The sequence below is a fragment of the Spermophilus citellus genome (genome assembly GCF_964194105.1).
Source record: "Spermophilus citellus genome assembly, chromosome: 1".
NCBI classification, from domain to species: domain Eukaryota; kingdom Metazoa; phylum Chordata; class Mammalia; order Rodentia; family Sciuridae; genus Spermophilus; species Spermophilus citellus.
This window is the reverse complement of record NC_138182.1, coordinates 168,432,866-168,447,680: the sequence shown is the minus strand read 5'-3', so window position 1 is coordinate 168,447,680 and position 14,815 is coordinate 168,432,866. Positions and strand designations below refer to the sequence as shown.

The following is a 14,815-nucleotide window of genomic DNA, read 5'->3' as shown; positions in this document are numbered from 1 at the left end:
CCCGCCCCTCTGGCTGCATTTAAGCTTTTCTCATTTTTTTTAAACACTGATTTTCAGCAACTTGATTATAATATGCCTTGGTCGTGATGTATGTATTAGGGGTTTTGAGCTTCTTGTATTTCCAGGTTTTTAGTTTTCATCACATTTTGAAAATTGTAAGCTTCACCTGTTTTTTCTTCCCCTTCTTACTCTTCTGCAATTCAAACTATATGACTCATACCACTAGATATTATAGCACCATTAACAGATCAATGTTACTTTGTGTTGTATTTTTTTCCTCTAAACTTTGCCTCTTTGCTTATCTTGGATAGCTTCAGTTGCCATGTCTTTACATTCTCTGATCTTGTCTTCCAGAATGCCTAAGTTAGTATTTACCCTATCTGCAAACTTTTAATTTCATATATTTTCAGCTCTATAAATTCAATATACAGTTGCACCTCAACTTGATAAGTTTAAATTCTGCTGTACCCATCTTATGTTGAAAATACCATAAATCAAAAACACATTAAATGGGCTGTGGCTGTGGCTCAGCAGTAGCACACTTGCCTGGCATATGTGAGGCACTGGGTTCGATTCTCAGCATCACATATAAATACATAAATAAAATAAAGGTCTATCATCAACTAAAAAAGAGCATATTAAATACATGTCTCCTACTGAATATCATAGCTTAACTCAGCCTTCCTGAAACATGCTTCAGGACACTTTGATTAGCTTACAACTGGGAATCTTGAGGGAGTAATGTGTCACATATCATTAGACTGGGAAAAGATCAAGTTCACATTTCAAAGCATGGTTTCTACTGAATACATATTTTAAAGAGGAAAACTTACAAGTTGCATCATGATAAGTCTGGGACTGCCCAATTTTTTTTTTTTTTTAGCATCTCCTTTTACTGTTTTTCCCCCTTTAATTCCTCTATAATAATTACTGTTTTAAGTACCACACCAATTAATTCAATTATGCTTGTCATTATTGAGTCTGTTTCTTTTGACTGATATTCCTCTGAGTATGAGTGACATTTTCTGTGTTCTCATGTCTAGTTATTTTCTAGTGCTAGATATTGTCAAAAGCAATTTCAAAAATCAGCAGAGCAAATTCCATTCAGTTTCAAGGCCTGAGCATAATCCTGGCTCAAAGTTATGCTTTCCTCACTTGTAGCTCTTGGGTTTTATCTAGAGATCTGCCCTTCAATAAACAGTTTTTTTTTCTTTTTCTATACCTGTCACTTTCTTTACAATATTTTAAAGTTTTTTTTTCTCCTTCTTATCCTCTTTCTTCAATATATACTTCTAGTATATCTATTCTCCCTTGGGCCTGTTATAATTATGTTAATTTAAGAGATGTTTACCTGTTTCAGTGTTATTCCTGAATTCATGCAGGTCCTGTTATACATCTTCCAACTGTCCATTTTTACAAATTTTTAAATTTCCAATTCCTGTCTTTCATTAATGAAGTTGCTAGTTTCATTAATATTAATCCAAGTTGGAATGCATTGAGTTACCATTTTCCTATTTCATTACTTTATTTATGGAGTGGCTCTACATGTTTAAAAAAATTTGTATAGAGATGTATATTTGTATAATAAATGTATATTTGTATGTTTGTATAGTAAATTTGTATAGAGATGAATCCCCACCACCACAGTGCAAACCCTATACATGTAATCACAGTAGCATGTATTCCTATACACAAGAAGATGACTTGGGGGTATGTTACTGATTTTTAGTTCAGGAGCACAATGTTTTATTTGTAATATAAAGATCAATTTATTTATTTATTTTTTTAAAAGTACCTTTGAAGGGATAATTGTCTCTTTTGGGTTTGACTTGATAAATAGGGCCCTTATTTATATTCACTTGTTTTTCCCCTTTATCGATAAGCCTCTAAGGAACATTATCTCTTCCTTTGATGCTTCCCTTTTTCTCTGAGCTAATTTCTCAACTTTCATGTATAAAGATTTAAAATTCCCAAGCCCTTCTTTTTGTTTTTAAAATATTTTTTAGTTGTAGATGAACACACAGTATCTTTACTTATTTATTTTTAAAATATTTATTTTTTTAGTTTTAGGTGGACACAATATCTTTATTTTACATTTATACTGAGGATTGAACCCAGTGCCTTGTGCATGCTCGGTGAGCTCTCTACCACTGATCCACAACTCCAGGCCCTATTTATTTTTTATTACGTGGTGCTGAGGATCGAACCCAGTGCCTCACACATGCAAGGCAAGCTCTCTACCACTGAGCCCCAGCCCCAGCCCCAGCCCCTTTTTAAAAATATATATATTTTTAGTTGTTGATGGGCCTTTATTTTATTTATTTATATGCAGTGTTGAGAATCAAACCCAGTGTCTCACATGTGCTAGGCAAGTGCTCTCCCACTGAGCTACAACTCCAGCCCCCAAGTCCTTATTTTCTATAGTAGCCAGAGTTATGACCTTCTGTTTCACCATTCAAAATGAGACCCTCTGCTGAATTCAAGTTCATATTGTATCACTACAGTAGAACCTGTCAGCACTACTGTGTATCCCACTTCCAAACAATCTTTTTCTTTTGAAGTTGAGGTTTGGGGGTTATAGATCTTTATTTCCTAAATATGTGCAATTTAGGGCTTATTGCATTCTCTGTCAACTAATATGCTTAGAAATGGTCTTTGAATAATTCTTTCTGAGGGTAGTGATGTGTAAAATACCTGAAATTTAGGTGGCTCTCTTTATTCTGCAAGAATCTTAAGACTTGACTATAAGATTCAGAGCAATGGTAAATGATTGTGCAATTATGTACCACACATAGTAAAATGGAATGGAATGTGTGGGCTAAAATCTAGCTCTAAATTCCCTTGCTAAGCTGTGCTCTATGGTGGAACTTATTCTCAAAAGAGGTACCTCATTTGTAGAGCTCTACCACCTACACATGAAGTTTTCTCTAGGGTAAATATTGGAGCATTTTATTCCCATCAAGGTTCTCATTAGGAGAGTCCTTATGGAGTCTTTAAAAATATTGTAATTATATAAGTTATCTTCATGTCTGAATGACCATAATAACTTGGTGCATTTTCTGGACAACAGACTAAAACAAAAATACACAGAACTAGATGCTATTTTAAGAATTATCTTTCTTAGCTGGGCACAGTGGTGCATGTCTTAATCCCAGCAATTCAGGAAGCTGAGGCAAGAGGATCAACAGTTTGATGCCAACCTGGGCAACCTAGTAAGACGTCTTAAAATATAAAAATGGGCTGGGGATGTAGCTCAGTAGTAGAACATCCATGAGTTCAGTTCCAAGTTCTGAATAAAAAATTATTTTTCCTCTTGTACAGAATAAACTGAAAATGAGGTATGGCTTCAAAAAGAAAATATCTTTAGATTACAAACAATTAGAAAGTAATATTTAGCACATGTCCAGGGCCAATACAATACACTAGTTGAGTATTGTTACATAGGTCATTGAATAGACCTATACATTGAATAGACAATCATTTCATTTCCTCCTTTGTACAAGAGATTGAACCCAAGGGCACTTAACCAATGACCCATATCCCCAGCCCATTTTATTTTTTATCTTGAGCCAGGGTCTCACTAAGTTGCTTAGGGCTTTGCTAACTTGCTGAGGCTGGCTTTGAACTTTCGATTCTCCTGCTTCAGTCTCTGGAGCCACTGGGATTACAGGAATTCGCCACTACACCCTGCTGACAATCATTTCTATGACTCATCTGTATTTGCAGTGGGAGAACTTAAGTGTTTTTGTTTGAAAGTAAAACCCCCCTGCAATGCTCTAACTCAGCATCCAGCTCACTGAATTATACATCAAAACATAGTAGAGAAAACCAAGCAGAAAATGATGTCTTGAAAAGTTCAAAGGTAAGATTTTGCTTTGAAAATAGGTGTTGAAATCTATATTTCTAAAAGACTAACCAACACATTTACATAATTTATGATCAATTTTTTTACAATTACTCAAGAGCAATATTTTTTTAACCTTTCAGCTTAAATTCAAGCATTGAACATATTTCAACAATCCAAAAGTGTTTCTTTTTTTTAATTTTTTTTATTGTTGGTCGTTCAAAACATTACATAGTTCTTAATATATCATATTTCACATTTTGATTCAAGTGGGTTATGAACTCCCATTTTTACCCCGTATACAGATTGCTGTATCACATCAGTTACACTTCCATTGATTTACATATTGCCATTCTAGTGTCTGATGTATTCTGCTGTCTATCCTATTCTCTACTATCCCCCCTCCCCTCCCCTCCCCTCTTCTCTCTCTACCCCCTCTACTGTAAATCATTTCTTCCACTTGTATTATTCTTCTCTTACCCCTCACTTCCTCTTATATGTAATTTTGTAAAACCCTGAGGATCACCTTCCATTTCCATGCAATTTCCCTCTCTCTCCCTTTCCCTCCCACCTCTCATCCCTGTTTAATGTTAATCTTCTTCTCAAGCTCTTCGTCCCTACCCTGTCCTTGGTTACTCCCCTTATATCAAAGAAGTCATTTGGCATTTGTTTTTTAAGGATTGGCTAGCTTCCACTTAGCATAATCTGCTCTAATGCCATCCATTTCCCTCCAAATTCTATGATTTTGTCATTTTTTAATGCAGAGTAATACTCCTTTGTGTATAAATGCCACATTTTTATATCCATTCATCTATTGAAGGGCATCTAGGTTGGTTCCACAATCTTGCTATCGTGAATTGTGCTGCTACGAACATCGATGTAGCAGTGCCAAAAGTGTTTCTGACCCAAGACCATTTTAGTCAACTGAACAGTTTCCAAAGTCATTAAATTCTATTTGATATAAAAAATAGATTTTTTCTCCCTAACATATACTCACAAACTGTCTTCGGTGTTGCTTTACTGAGACAGGCTAAACGGAATTTAGAAATATGTTCCCTCCATCACTTGTTAAAAATATTGTATTTTGGGGGCTGGGGATGTGGCTTAAGCGGTAGGGCGCTCGACTGGCATGCATGTGGCCCCGGTTCGATCCTCAGCACCACATACAAAGAAAGATGTTGTGTCCGCCGAAAACTAAAAAAAAATAAATATTAAAAATTCTCTCTCTTAAAAAAATGTATTTTGGCCTGGGATGGTGGGACACATCTGTGATCCCAGTGGCTCTGGAGGCTGAAGCAGGAGGATTAGGAATTAAAAGCTGGCCTCACCAATGGTGAGACACTCAGCAACTCAGTGAGACCCTTTCCTAAATAAAATACAAAATAGGACTGAGGATGTTGCTTAGTGGTTAAGCATCCCTGGGTTCAATCCCCAGTACTAGAAAAAACACAAAACAACACAAAAATAAGTGTTGTATTTTTCCAGACACATTTCTCTGTTCAACATAAATATACACCAAAAATCCCCTAAAATTATGGGATATTACAGCTTTTACTTTGTGCTGTAATCTATTTTTTCTTACCAAACTTTTCTCAGGTCATTAGTGTTGAGACAATATTCCATTATATGGATGTACCACAATTTATTCAATCATTTACCTACAGGTAATCATTTAGTTTATATGTAGTTTTCCCTCAGATGTTTCAATAAATATTTGTGTATATAATTTTGTGAATGAGTGCTTTTTTATAGTATAATTTCTCAAAAGGCTGTCCACTGACAGATGTGTATTCAATTTTAATACACATCCATGCAATTTTGTACCACTTTGTAGTTCTGCCAGCAGTATTGAGTGTGACCATTTCCCTGCATCTTCACCAAAATGAATGCTGTCATTGTTAGGACCTTATACCAGTGTAATGAAAAACGGTATTATAAGCATACTTAAGATAAACTGCAGGTTTGGCTCCAGACCACAAAAGAGCCACTCACATGAATGTTTTGGTTTCCCTATGCCTATAAGTTATGTTTATACTATAAAGGGATCTATTAATTGTGTAGTAGCATTGTATAAAAATGTATGAATCTTAAAACATTTCCTGCTTCTTCAGTGAGTTGTAATTTTTTCACTGATAGAGTCTTGCCTTGAAGTCAATGGCTACTGACTGATCACAGTAGCAGCTACTGTAGGCTAAGGTAGCTGTAGGAATTTTGGACTAAGTTGCTTAAGACCTTGCTAAGTTGCTGAAGCTGGCTTTGAACTTGCAACACTATTGCCTCAGCCTCCTGAGATACTGGGATTAAAGGCAAGAGCTACCATATCTGACAGGAATTTCTTAAGACAAAAATAAAGTTTTGTGTCAATTAACTCTTTCTTTCATGAATGATTTCTGTTCCATGTGATGCTGTTTGATAGTATTTTATCCACACTAGAACCTGGGGGTCAAAATCAGAGTCAATCCTCTCAGACCCTGCCACTGGCTCCATTAACTCAATTTGTATAATATTCAAATCCATTTTTATTTCATCAATGTTCATAGCATTTTCACCAGAATTGGATTCTACCTCAGGAAACCACTTTCCTCTTCTATAAGCAGCAACTTTTCATCTGTTAAATTTTACTATGAGACTGCAGCAATTCACCCACTATTTTTTTCCCCGGCTTCACTTCTAACTCTCTTGCTATTATTACTATACCTACAGTTACTTTCCACTGAAGTCTTGAAACACTGTCATTCATGAGGGTTGGAATCCATTTCTAAACTCCTATTGATGTTGACATTTGACCTCTTATCACAAATATTCTAATGACATCTAAAATGGTAAAGACTTTCTAGAAGATTCCCAATTTACTTTGCGCAGTCCAAATCCATCAGAGGAATCACTACCTACGGAGGCTATAGTCTTACAAATGTGTTTTATAAAATAATAAGCCTTAAAAGTCAAAACTACTCCTTGATCCATGGCCACAGAATTAATATAGTGTTAGCAGGCATGAAAACAACATTAAAGTATTATACAACTCTGTCAGAGCTCCTAGGTAATTAGGTGCATAGTAGCAACATTTTGAAAAGACTTTTTTTTTTCAGGCCAGTAAATCTCAACAAAGGGATTAATATATTCAGTAAATCATATTGTAAGCAGATGAGCTGTAGGCAGGCTTCCTTGTACCATTTATAGAGCATAGGCAGAGTAGATTTGGTATAATTTTTAAGGGTTCCATCTAGGATTTTCAGAATAGGAAATGAGCGCGGCTTAAATTTAAAGCTGCCAGTTGCATTATTCTTTAACAGGAAAATCAGGATGGGCTTTGAAGACAAGCATTTGATTTCTCCTCTCTTGCTTTCAAAGTTCTAGATGAAATCTTTTTTTCCAATATAAGCCTGTTTTATCAACACTGCAAATCTGTTTAGTGAAGCCACCTTCATCAATCTTGGCAAAATGTTTTGGATAACTTGCTGCGGTTTCTATTATCAGCATTTGTTGCTTTGCTTTGCACTTTGCTAGAGAGCAACCCTTGCTGGTTTCAAACTTTTCTTTTGCAGCTTTCTCAACTCTCTGAGCCTTCATAAAATTGAAGTCTGGGCCTTGTTCTAGATTAGATTTTGGTTTAGAGGAATGCTGTGGCTGGTTTGATCTTCTATTCAGAAAAACAACTTTCTCTGTATCAGTAATAAGGCTGTTTTACTTTCTTAAAATTCATGCGTTCACTGGAGTAGCACTTTTTATTTCCTTCACGAGGTTTTCTTCTGCATTCACAACTTGGATGTTTGGCACAAGTAGCCTAGCTGTTGGGTTAGCTCCACTTTTTTTTTTTTATGCTTTCTTCAATAAGTTTAATAACTTTTAGCTTTTGACTTAAAGGAAAAGGTGAGTGACTGTTCCTTTAACACTAAAAAGGCCACTGCGTGTTTACTTACTGACCTAATACTCTTTTGGCTCAGTGAACAGAGAGGCCTGAAGACAAGGAGACAGACAAGGGAATAGAGTTGGTAGAACATCAGAAGAAATGCATTTGTTGATTAAGTTTGCAGTCTTATATGCGTGTAGTTTGTAGTGTACCAAAACAATTATAATATTAACATCAAAGATTACTAATCACCATGATATAATAAAAGTACAAAATATTACAAAATTACTAAAATGTGAGAGATGAATTGAACACAAGTCATTAGAAAAATGACCTCAATAGTTTTGCTCAATGCTTAACACAAAACTTTAGTTTGTAAAAATTTTTGCACACTATTTGCAAAGTGCAATAAAGTAATATATGCCTTTTCATTGTTGCTTTCCCCCCTAACATTCTATTAACCACTAATGAGAATGAACACATTTTATGACTGTTAATTGTTTTCAATGTCCTGTTTGGGGAATACTTATTCACAGTTTGACCCTTCTCCAAAAAATTCGAGTTACTTTGTATATAGGACCACTGACATTTCCTATCACTCGAAAATATTTCTTCTGGTCCACTTTTCTTTTGACTATGATCTCCTGTCATATGACATTTTTATGTTTAGTAAAACATGTCTGCCTGGGTTTATAATCCTGTTAAAACATCATTCCTGCCCTAAGTTTGTATAAGGCTTTTCTTTTAATATATAGCTTTGTATCATTTCAGTTCCTGAGACCAATTTGAGAAATTTCTGCAAACTTTCTTTTATTAAGAAAAAAAATATTTTAAAAAAGTGGGTGGCCAAAATAGAGGATGAAGGTGACTATCTCATGGTGCTAGATAAGAAAAGTCCTACCTTCCAGAAAATGAGACTTGCAGTATTGTGAAATGTTAGAACCAAATTCTCATAAAACAGAATTAAACAATGTATTTTGAGTTCTCATTTCACATATACGGATAATAAAATTTTACATATATGTATGTCCCTTTTAACTATTTTTATTCCCATAGTTTTCTTTCCTTCTTCTTCTTTTCTTCTTTTTTTTCCTTTTTCATACTGCAGTTTGAACACAGGGCCTTACACATTCAAGGTAACTATTCTACCACTGAGCTACATCCCCAGCCCTCCCATCTTTTTTGATAAATGCTTTCCTATTAGATGAAAACGATTGTAGAAAAGGAAGAACAGGGTATTTGAGGTTATTCAATCCTCCCTACATTAATCACATGTAAATATATAAATCCTCCATTTAAAAATGTCACATATTTAAAGTCAACTAAATTGGCACAAATATTACTTAAAACAATAGCATGCCAAAAAAGTCACTGCATGATTGTTTATTTAAAATATTATGACTCTGGTTATAAATACATATGGGCTTACATAATTTATGGTTATTCATATAAACCCTCAATTAAAATACTATTAATAGTTCATCCCCAATGCCTTTCGTTCTAATAAGCACAATAGTAAATTTTCTATCTCACTGAAAGTGTTTATAGCCTTTTGAATCTTGATTTGTGAAGAAATGACTGAAAAATAACTTATGCTTATCTACACCAAACAATAATATTGTTTGCAATGGTTGTCACAGATTTCTCCATGGCAAAATAGTAATATATTGTTATTGCACAATTTATAGGAACAGGTTTATAAACTCTTGCTACATAATAACAGTGTTTCACTGCAACTTGCTCAATACATTTAAAATTATGAAATACAATTTACAAAATCTTTAACAATATACTTTTATGATAAAAGTATCCTGAGGATATTACAAAATTCATTTTACCAGCCCTTCATTTCTTTGCTTTGACTGTTTAATTTCCAAGATAATAGTTGTCCATATCTCCTTACATAAAAATGCTCTTAATTTATAGTTCCTACTGAACAAAATAAATTTAAACTAAATATTATACAGTTGTCCCTTAAACACTTAGTCCCCTTTGCCTCCTGTCTCATTGGTTAAAATCAAGTATTTATCAAGTTTTCTATAATTGAGTCAAAAAAAGTTATAGCATGAAACAAATAGGATTAGCATACATAAGTATAGTGCATTTTAAATATTTTGGTCATATCTTATAATAAAATAATATATTTTGGCAAAAATAATAAAATAATAAGGTTTAGTTTATTTTCTATTAATGGTAGGTCTGGAGGGTATTTTACATTTGTAAATACTAATTTGACTCTTTTCACATTTATTTCTAAAAACACTGCTATAAGGTTTTCAGAATATTAAGATTAAAAAGCACCTAAAAATAAGAAATAAAGATAAAATTTAAGTAAAATTTCTGTAGATACTCAAATATCTTCTGACAAAATGATAAACTTTTAAGTGTTTTACATGTGCCAACACAGAATCTTTATTGCCTGCTAAGACTTACTTGACTCTATGTAATCTTTAAAATAATCTTAGAAGTCATCTGGAAATTTATCTGAAAATTAGAATGGAATTCAAAAAAATTTTCTTAAATGAAGAAAACAGTTGCAAAAAAAGTTATTATTCTGGTGGCAGAAGTTGTTATGGCACAAAACACATGAAAATATATGTAGTTTTTTCTTATATACATACAAATGAAGTTCAACTAAGATGTGTAAGATATATATATATACATATATATATACACACATATACATACACACAAATACATCTACATACACACAATTTGGGCTTTAGAGGGGAAATTGATGAAAACTTAACATATGAGCCATTTGGCTTATTTATCATTTATGTTCCAATGACAGTTTTAAGAGATGTTATTGAGTTCTTATTCAAATATCAACCTATTATTAAGAGGAAAAGAGTCTGAGATGCATATGTCTGATAAAGTAAGTAAGAGTGTGGTGGATTAAGTGATGAATTATTATGTGCAACTGCCATTACTTAAACGGTATTTTTACTCTCAATTCATGCAGAGAGATCTGCAGAAGAGTTTATCAACAATAAGAAAACAAAACTCCTTTAACTCTATGACATACTCACTACACCATACTATAAATATGTATTATTATAGCATTACTTACACATTCTACTTTAGGCAATATAATCTAATTCTGAATGATTCAGTTAATTTTTAAGGCATCAGTGCATCAAGGGCAAAGCTCCATAAAAGGAACATTAAAATAATAAAGCAATAGCTTATTTGTGATATAGAGAATGATTACTGTACATGACATCTATTGGTAACTTCCACCAAACAGGTAATAAATTATACATCTTTTTTGTAAAAATATTACAGCATAAATTTCACATCATTTTTTAACACTTCATTTAAAGGGCTAAATTGATCTGGCAATATCCTCATTTTCATTGTTCCATCAGCTCCACAAGAGAAAATGTGATTTGCTGGTCCTGTCTCAATTTGCATCACTCCGGTTCCAATATTTCTAAAAATGGACTGCCGAGCATGTTCATTGATAAAAGTGTGGAGAAGACTGAAAGTAGAAAGACTCCAAATCTGAAAAACATTATGAACAAAATGAAAATTGGGTTGATAGTATCTTATAATAAGGTGGTATTAACCCTGCATAGGAGATGAGAAAACCTAATTGTATGAAGGTTAAGTGTACATGCCACAGAAACTTTTAGTATTACAGAGACTAAAATATAAAAATTTTCTATTTCTTAGCCGAGCTTTTGCTCTCTAGATGTATAGTGGAATATTCCTGTTTTTGTACTACTGAGTACCTAGCTATCAGAATCCTGAAAAGAGGAAAACACCTAGAGGCTCTCCATCCTGGTAAAGCTATGCTTTAACTACAAGACAAACATCAGCTCTTAAAACTTCAGAATACTTACTTAGATTTTCTATTTTCAGCCCATATCAAAATAAATGTGTTTATTTCTAAAGCAAATTGTAAGTATCAGGGCTGGAGTTGTGGCTCAGTGGCAGAGCGCTTGCCTCGCGATGTAAAGCACTGGTTTCAATCCTCAGTACATGCAAAAATAAATAAACAAAATAAAGATATGTGTCCATGTGCAACTAAAAAAAACTTTTTAAAATTATAAGTATTTTCATTTATGTGAATTACTTATATGTTTTAGAACATCTATGTTATTTATTATTTTTACTGTTTTTTTTGATACTGGCGATTGAACTCAGGGGTACTCAACCAATAAGCCACATCCCCAGCCCTATTTTGTATTTTATTTAGAGACAGGGTCTCGCTGAGTTGCTTAGCGCCTCGCTTTTGCTGAGGCTGGCTTTGAATTCGTGATCCTCCTGCTGTAGCCTCCCAAGCTGTAGAACATCGATTTTAGATTTAGAAAACTAATTTATTTCCTGATTTTATTGTCATCATTAGGAAAAAAAAAAACTTTCAGAAATGTGTTAATTCATACTACTCTGTACATGAATTTATTAAATTATGATTTCTGAATGCAATTTATATTTTTAATTTTTTTTACTTTGATTCTAAGAAAAACCTTTTCAAATTTCTATAGTTCTGTTTTTTTTCTAGCTGAGAATTATGAAAACTACCAGTTTTAATAATTAGAAGTCCATCTTATTGCACTAAATATGCTAATTGCTTAATGAATTCCAAAATACCAGATCCCTGGTGTAGGGTTGCTGACCACTTATTTTACATGGAGACTAGTCTAAACTGATTTATCCATTTCCAAATGGGGCCACACGACCCTCCAAAAAACCCCAGTAAGTATGCACTTTCCTGAACCTTGGACTTCACAACTGAGTATTTCTGCAATTTGTACCTTTAATAAATCTCCTTAACATTTTTAACAAGGCTGCTTAAACATTTTAAACAACCTAAGTTTGAAAGGACAACTAGGCACAGGGCTTATCCAGGTACATTCAGAATTCTTCACTCAGGCACTGAGTGGTTGGATACTTTTATTATATTAAAAAAATGGGACAAATGTGGGATAAAAGAAAATGTCAGTATATTACTCAGTACATGAAAATTGAATCCAGTAAATTAAACTCAAGAATATAGAGGCAAGACTAGTTCTAATGTCTGAGGTATGTTTATACTTGTAGAAAAGTTACTTCTTAAGCATGAGTTAAGCATATTTTAAGGCAATAAAAAAATTTCAAATGTAATTTATCAAAGGATTTCTTAAAAAGTAATTAGCACTGTTGAAATAATACTACTATTACTTAAGACTGGTATTGTCAAAGTGATTAAAGACCTAAGATTTCTTAAATTTCTTTTTCATTTTGTAGATATTGTGGTATCATGTTTACCTTTATATTGCCTTCTGCAGATCCCGTAACGAAGTACTCTTCAGTTGGATCAATAGCAATGGCTTTAACAGGGGAATCATGGCTCTGAAAAAGTTGCCTTTGTTGTCGTTGGTGAAGGTCAAATACACATGTGAAACCTTTTCTGCCACCTGATATTAGTAGTTGATGTTTAGGAGCATATGCTAAAACTGTGGCTCCACTATCATGGCAGGTAAAAGCTGAAAGTTAAAAGAAAAATGTTAAAACCATTTAATAATATGGCTAAGATGGCATAAGACCAGATTTGCTTTCTTGCCTTAAACAATTTAAAAGCCAAATGAAATATAAGGAAAAGAAATGACTTGAGAGATTGGACATCATTGGGCATTTCCATCTCTGAAAGATGGGAAACAAGCCATACAACTGCCCCAGCTTATTTCCTAGAGAAAGTTTTCTGGCCATGGCACAATGAGAGGGAACCTATGTTGATCTGATCTAACCAGTCATAGTGGATGAATAGTACTCTATTATATAAAGTTTCCTCATGGACATCCAATTGGAAAAATTGTCTCCAATTCTCACCTATTATATAAAGAAAGCTGCTAAAAAGTTAATGTACAAGCTTTTTATAGATATGCATTGTCATTTCTCTTGGGTATATATGCAACAGTATCCACAGCTGGGACATGCTAGGTATTTAACTTTATTATAAACTGCCAGTTTTCCAAAGTGGTTGTTTCATTATATACTTCTATCAGCAACATACTCGTAGAAAAGTTACTAGTTTCTCTGCCTCCTCGTCAACACTTAATATTCTCAAGTTAGATAATATTGGCCATTTGAGTATAGAGTGGCGCCTTACAGCAAATTCAGCATGCATTTCCTTGATGATTATTTATGATAATCACCTTTAGCAAATTCAGCATGCATTTCCTTGATGATTATTTATGATGATCACCTTTTTGTATACTTATTTGCCATTCAGATATTGAGAAGAGGTTAATTTTAAAAAGTCCTGTATTCAGCATTTCTCTGATGGATTGTGTATTTAGTGATGTATCTGAAAACTCACCATCAAACCCATGACACCTAGATTTTTTTGCATGTGTTTAATTGTTTGCATTTTACATATAGGTCCTATGATCCATTCCGAATTAAATTTTGTAAAATGTGACGTCTCTAGGTTCATTTTTAAAAACATCTCAACATTCAATTGTTCTAGCACTACTTGTTGAAAGAATTATTCTTTTTTCATTAAGTTGCCTTTCTGCTTTCATCAAAGTTCTGTCTACTGTGTATGTATGTCTGTTCCATGATCTAAGTAACTATTTAAAATTTTTTTTTTAGTTGTTAATAGACGTTTATTTTATATACTGTGCTGAGAATTGAACACAGGGCCTCACACATGCTAGGTAAGTGTTCTGCTACCAAGCTACAACCCCAGTCCTAAGGAACTATTTTTACAGCAACTAACTTTAGTATATTGACCTTGTATTCTTGCTACATTCCCACATTAGTTCTAGAAGTTTCTTTTATAGACTGAGATTTTCTACAGAATCATGACATCTATAAATAAAGACAATTTTATTTTTCCCTTCCAATCTATATACTTTTTATTTCCTTTTCTTGTGTTACTGTTCAGACTTCCTGTACAATGCTGAATAGGAGTGGTGAGAGGGGACATAATACTAGGTATAATTGATGTTCATAATAATGACCTATGGCTAGGTCCTTCAAAATAAGGACAAATGCTTTTTATATTTTCTGTATCCTACTGTTCTGCATCAAGGTATCAGGTAGAGTTAATTATGTATATCTTTTTGTTTTCAAACCCTGATATCATGAGCAAAATAAACCTTGAAAGTTGTAAAACACATGATCTAGCT

At 33.5% G+C, this 14,815-nt stretch overlaps 1 protein-coding gene across 4 annotated transcripts in view; it reads right to left on the bottom strand.

Annotated features, from left to right (window-relative positions):
- Positions 1–9,057: 9,057 nt before the first annotated feature.
- DMXL1 (Dmx like 1) overlaps positions 9,058–14,815 on the bottom strand; it is a 164,179-nt gene continuing 158,421 nt past the window's right edge. For all 4 annotated transcript variants that reach the window (XM_081268583.1, XM_081268580.1, XM_081268582.1 and 1 more), the window contains 2 exons: positions 12,951–13,168; positions 9,058–11,201 (listed from right to left, as the gene is read on the bottom strand). In XM_081268583.1, the coding sequence (XP_081124709.1) occupies positions 10,977–11,201; positions 12,951–13,168 (443 nt within the window). In that variant the 3' untranslated portion in view covers positions 9,058–10,976. The remainder of the gene's footprint in view (positions 11,202–12,950; positions 13,169–14,815) is intronic.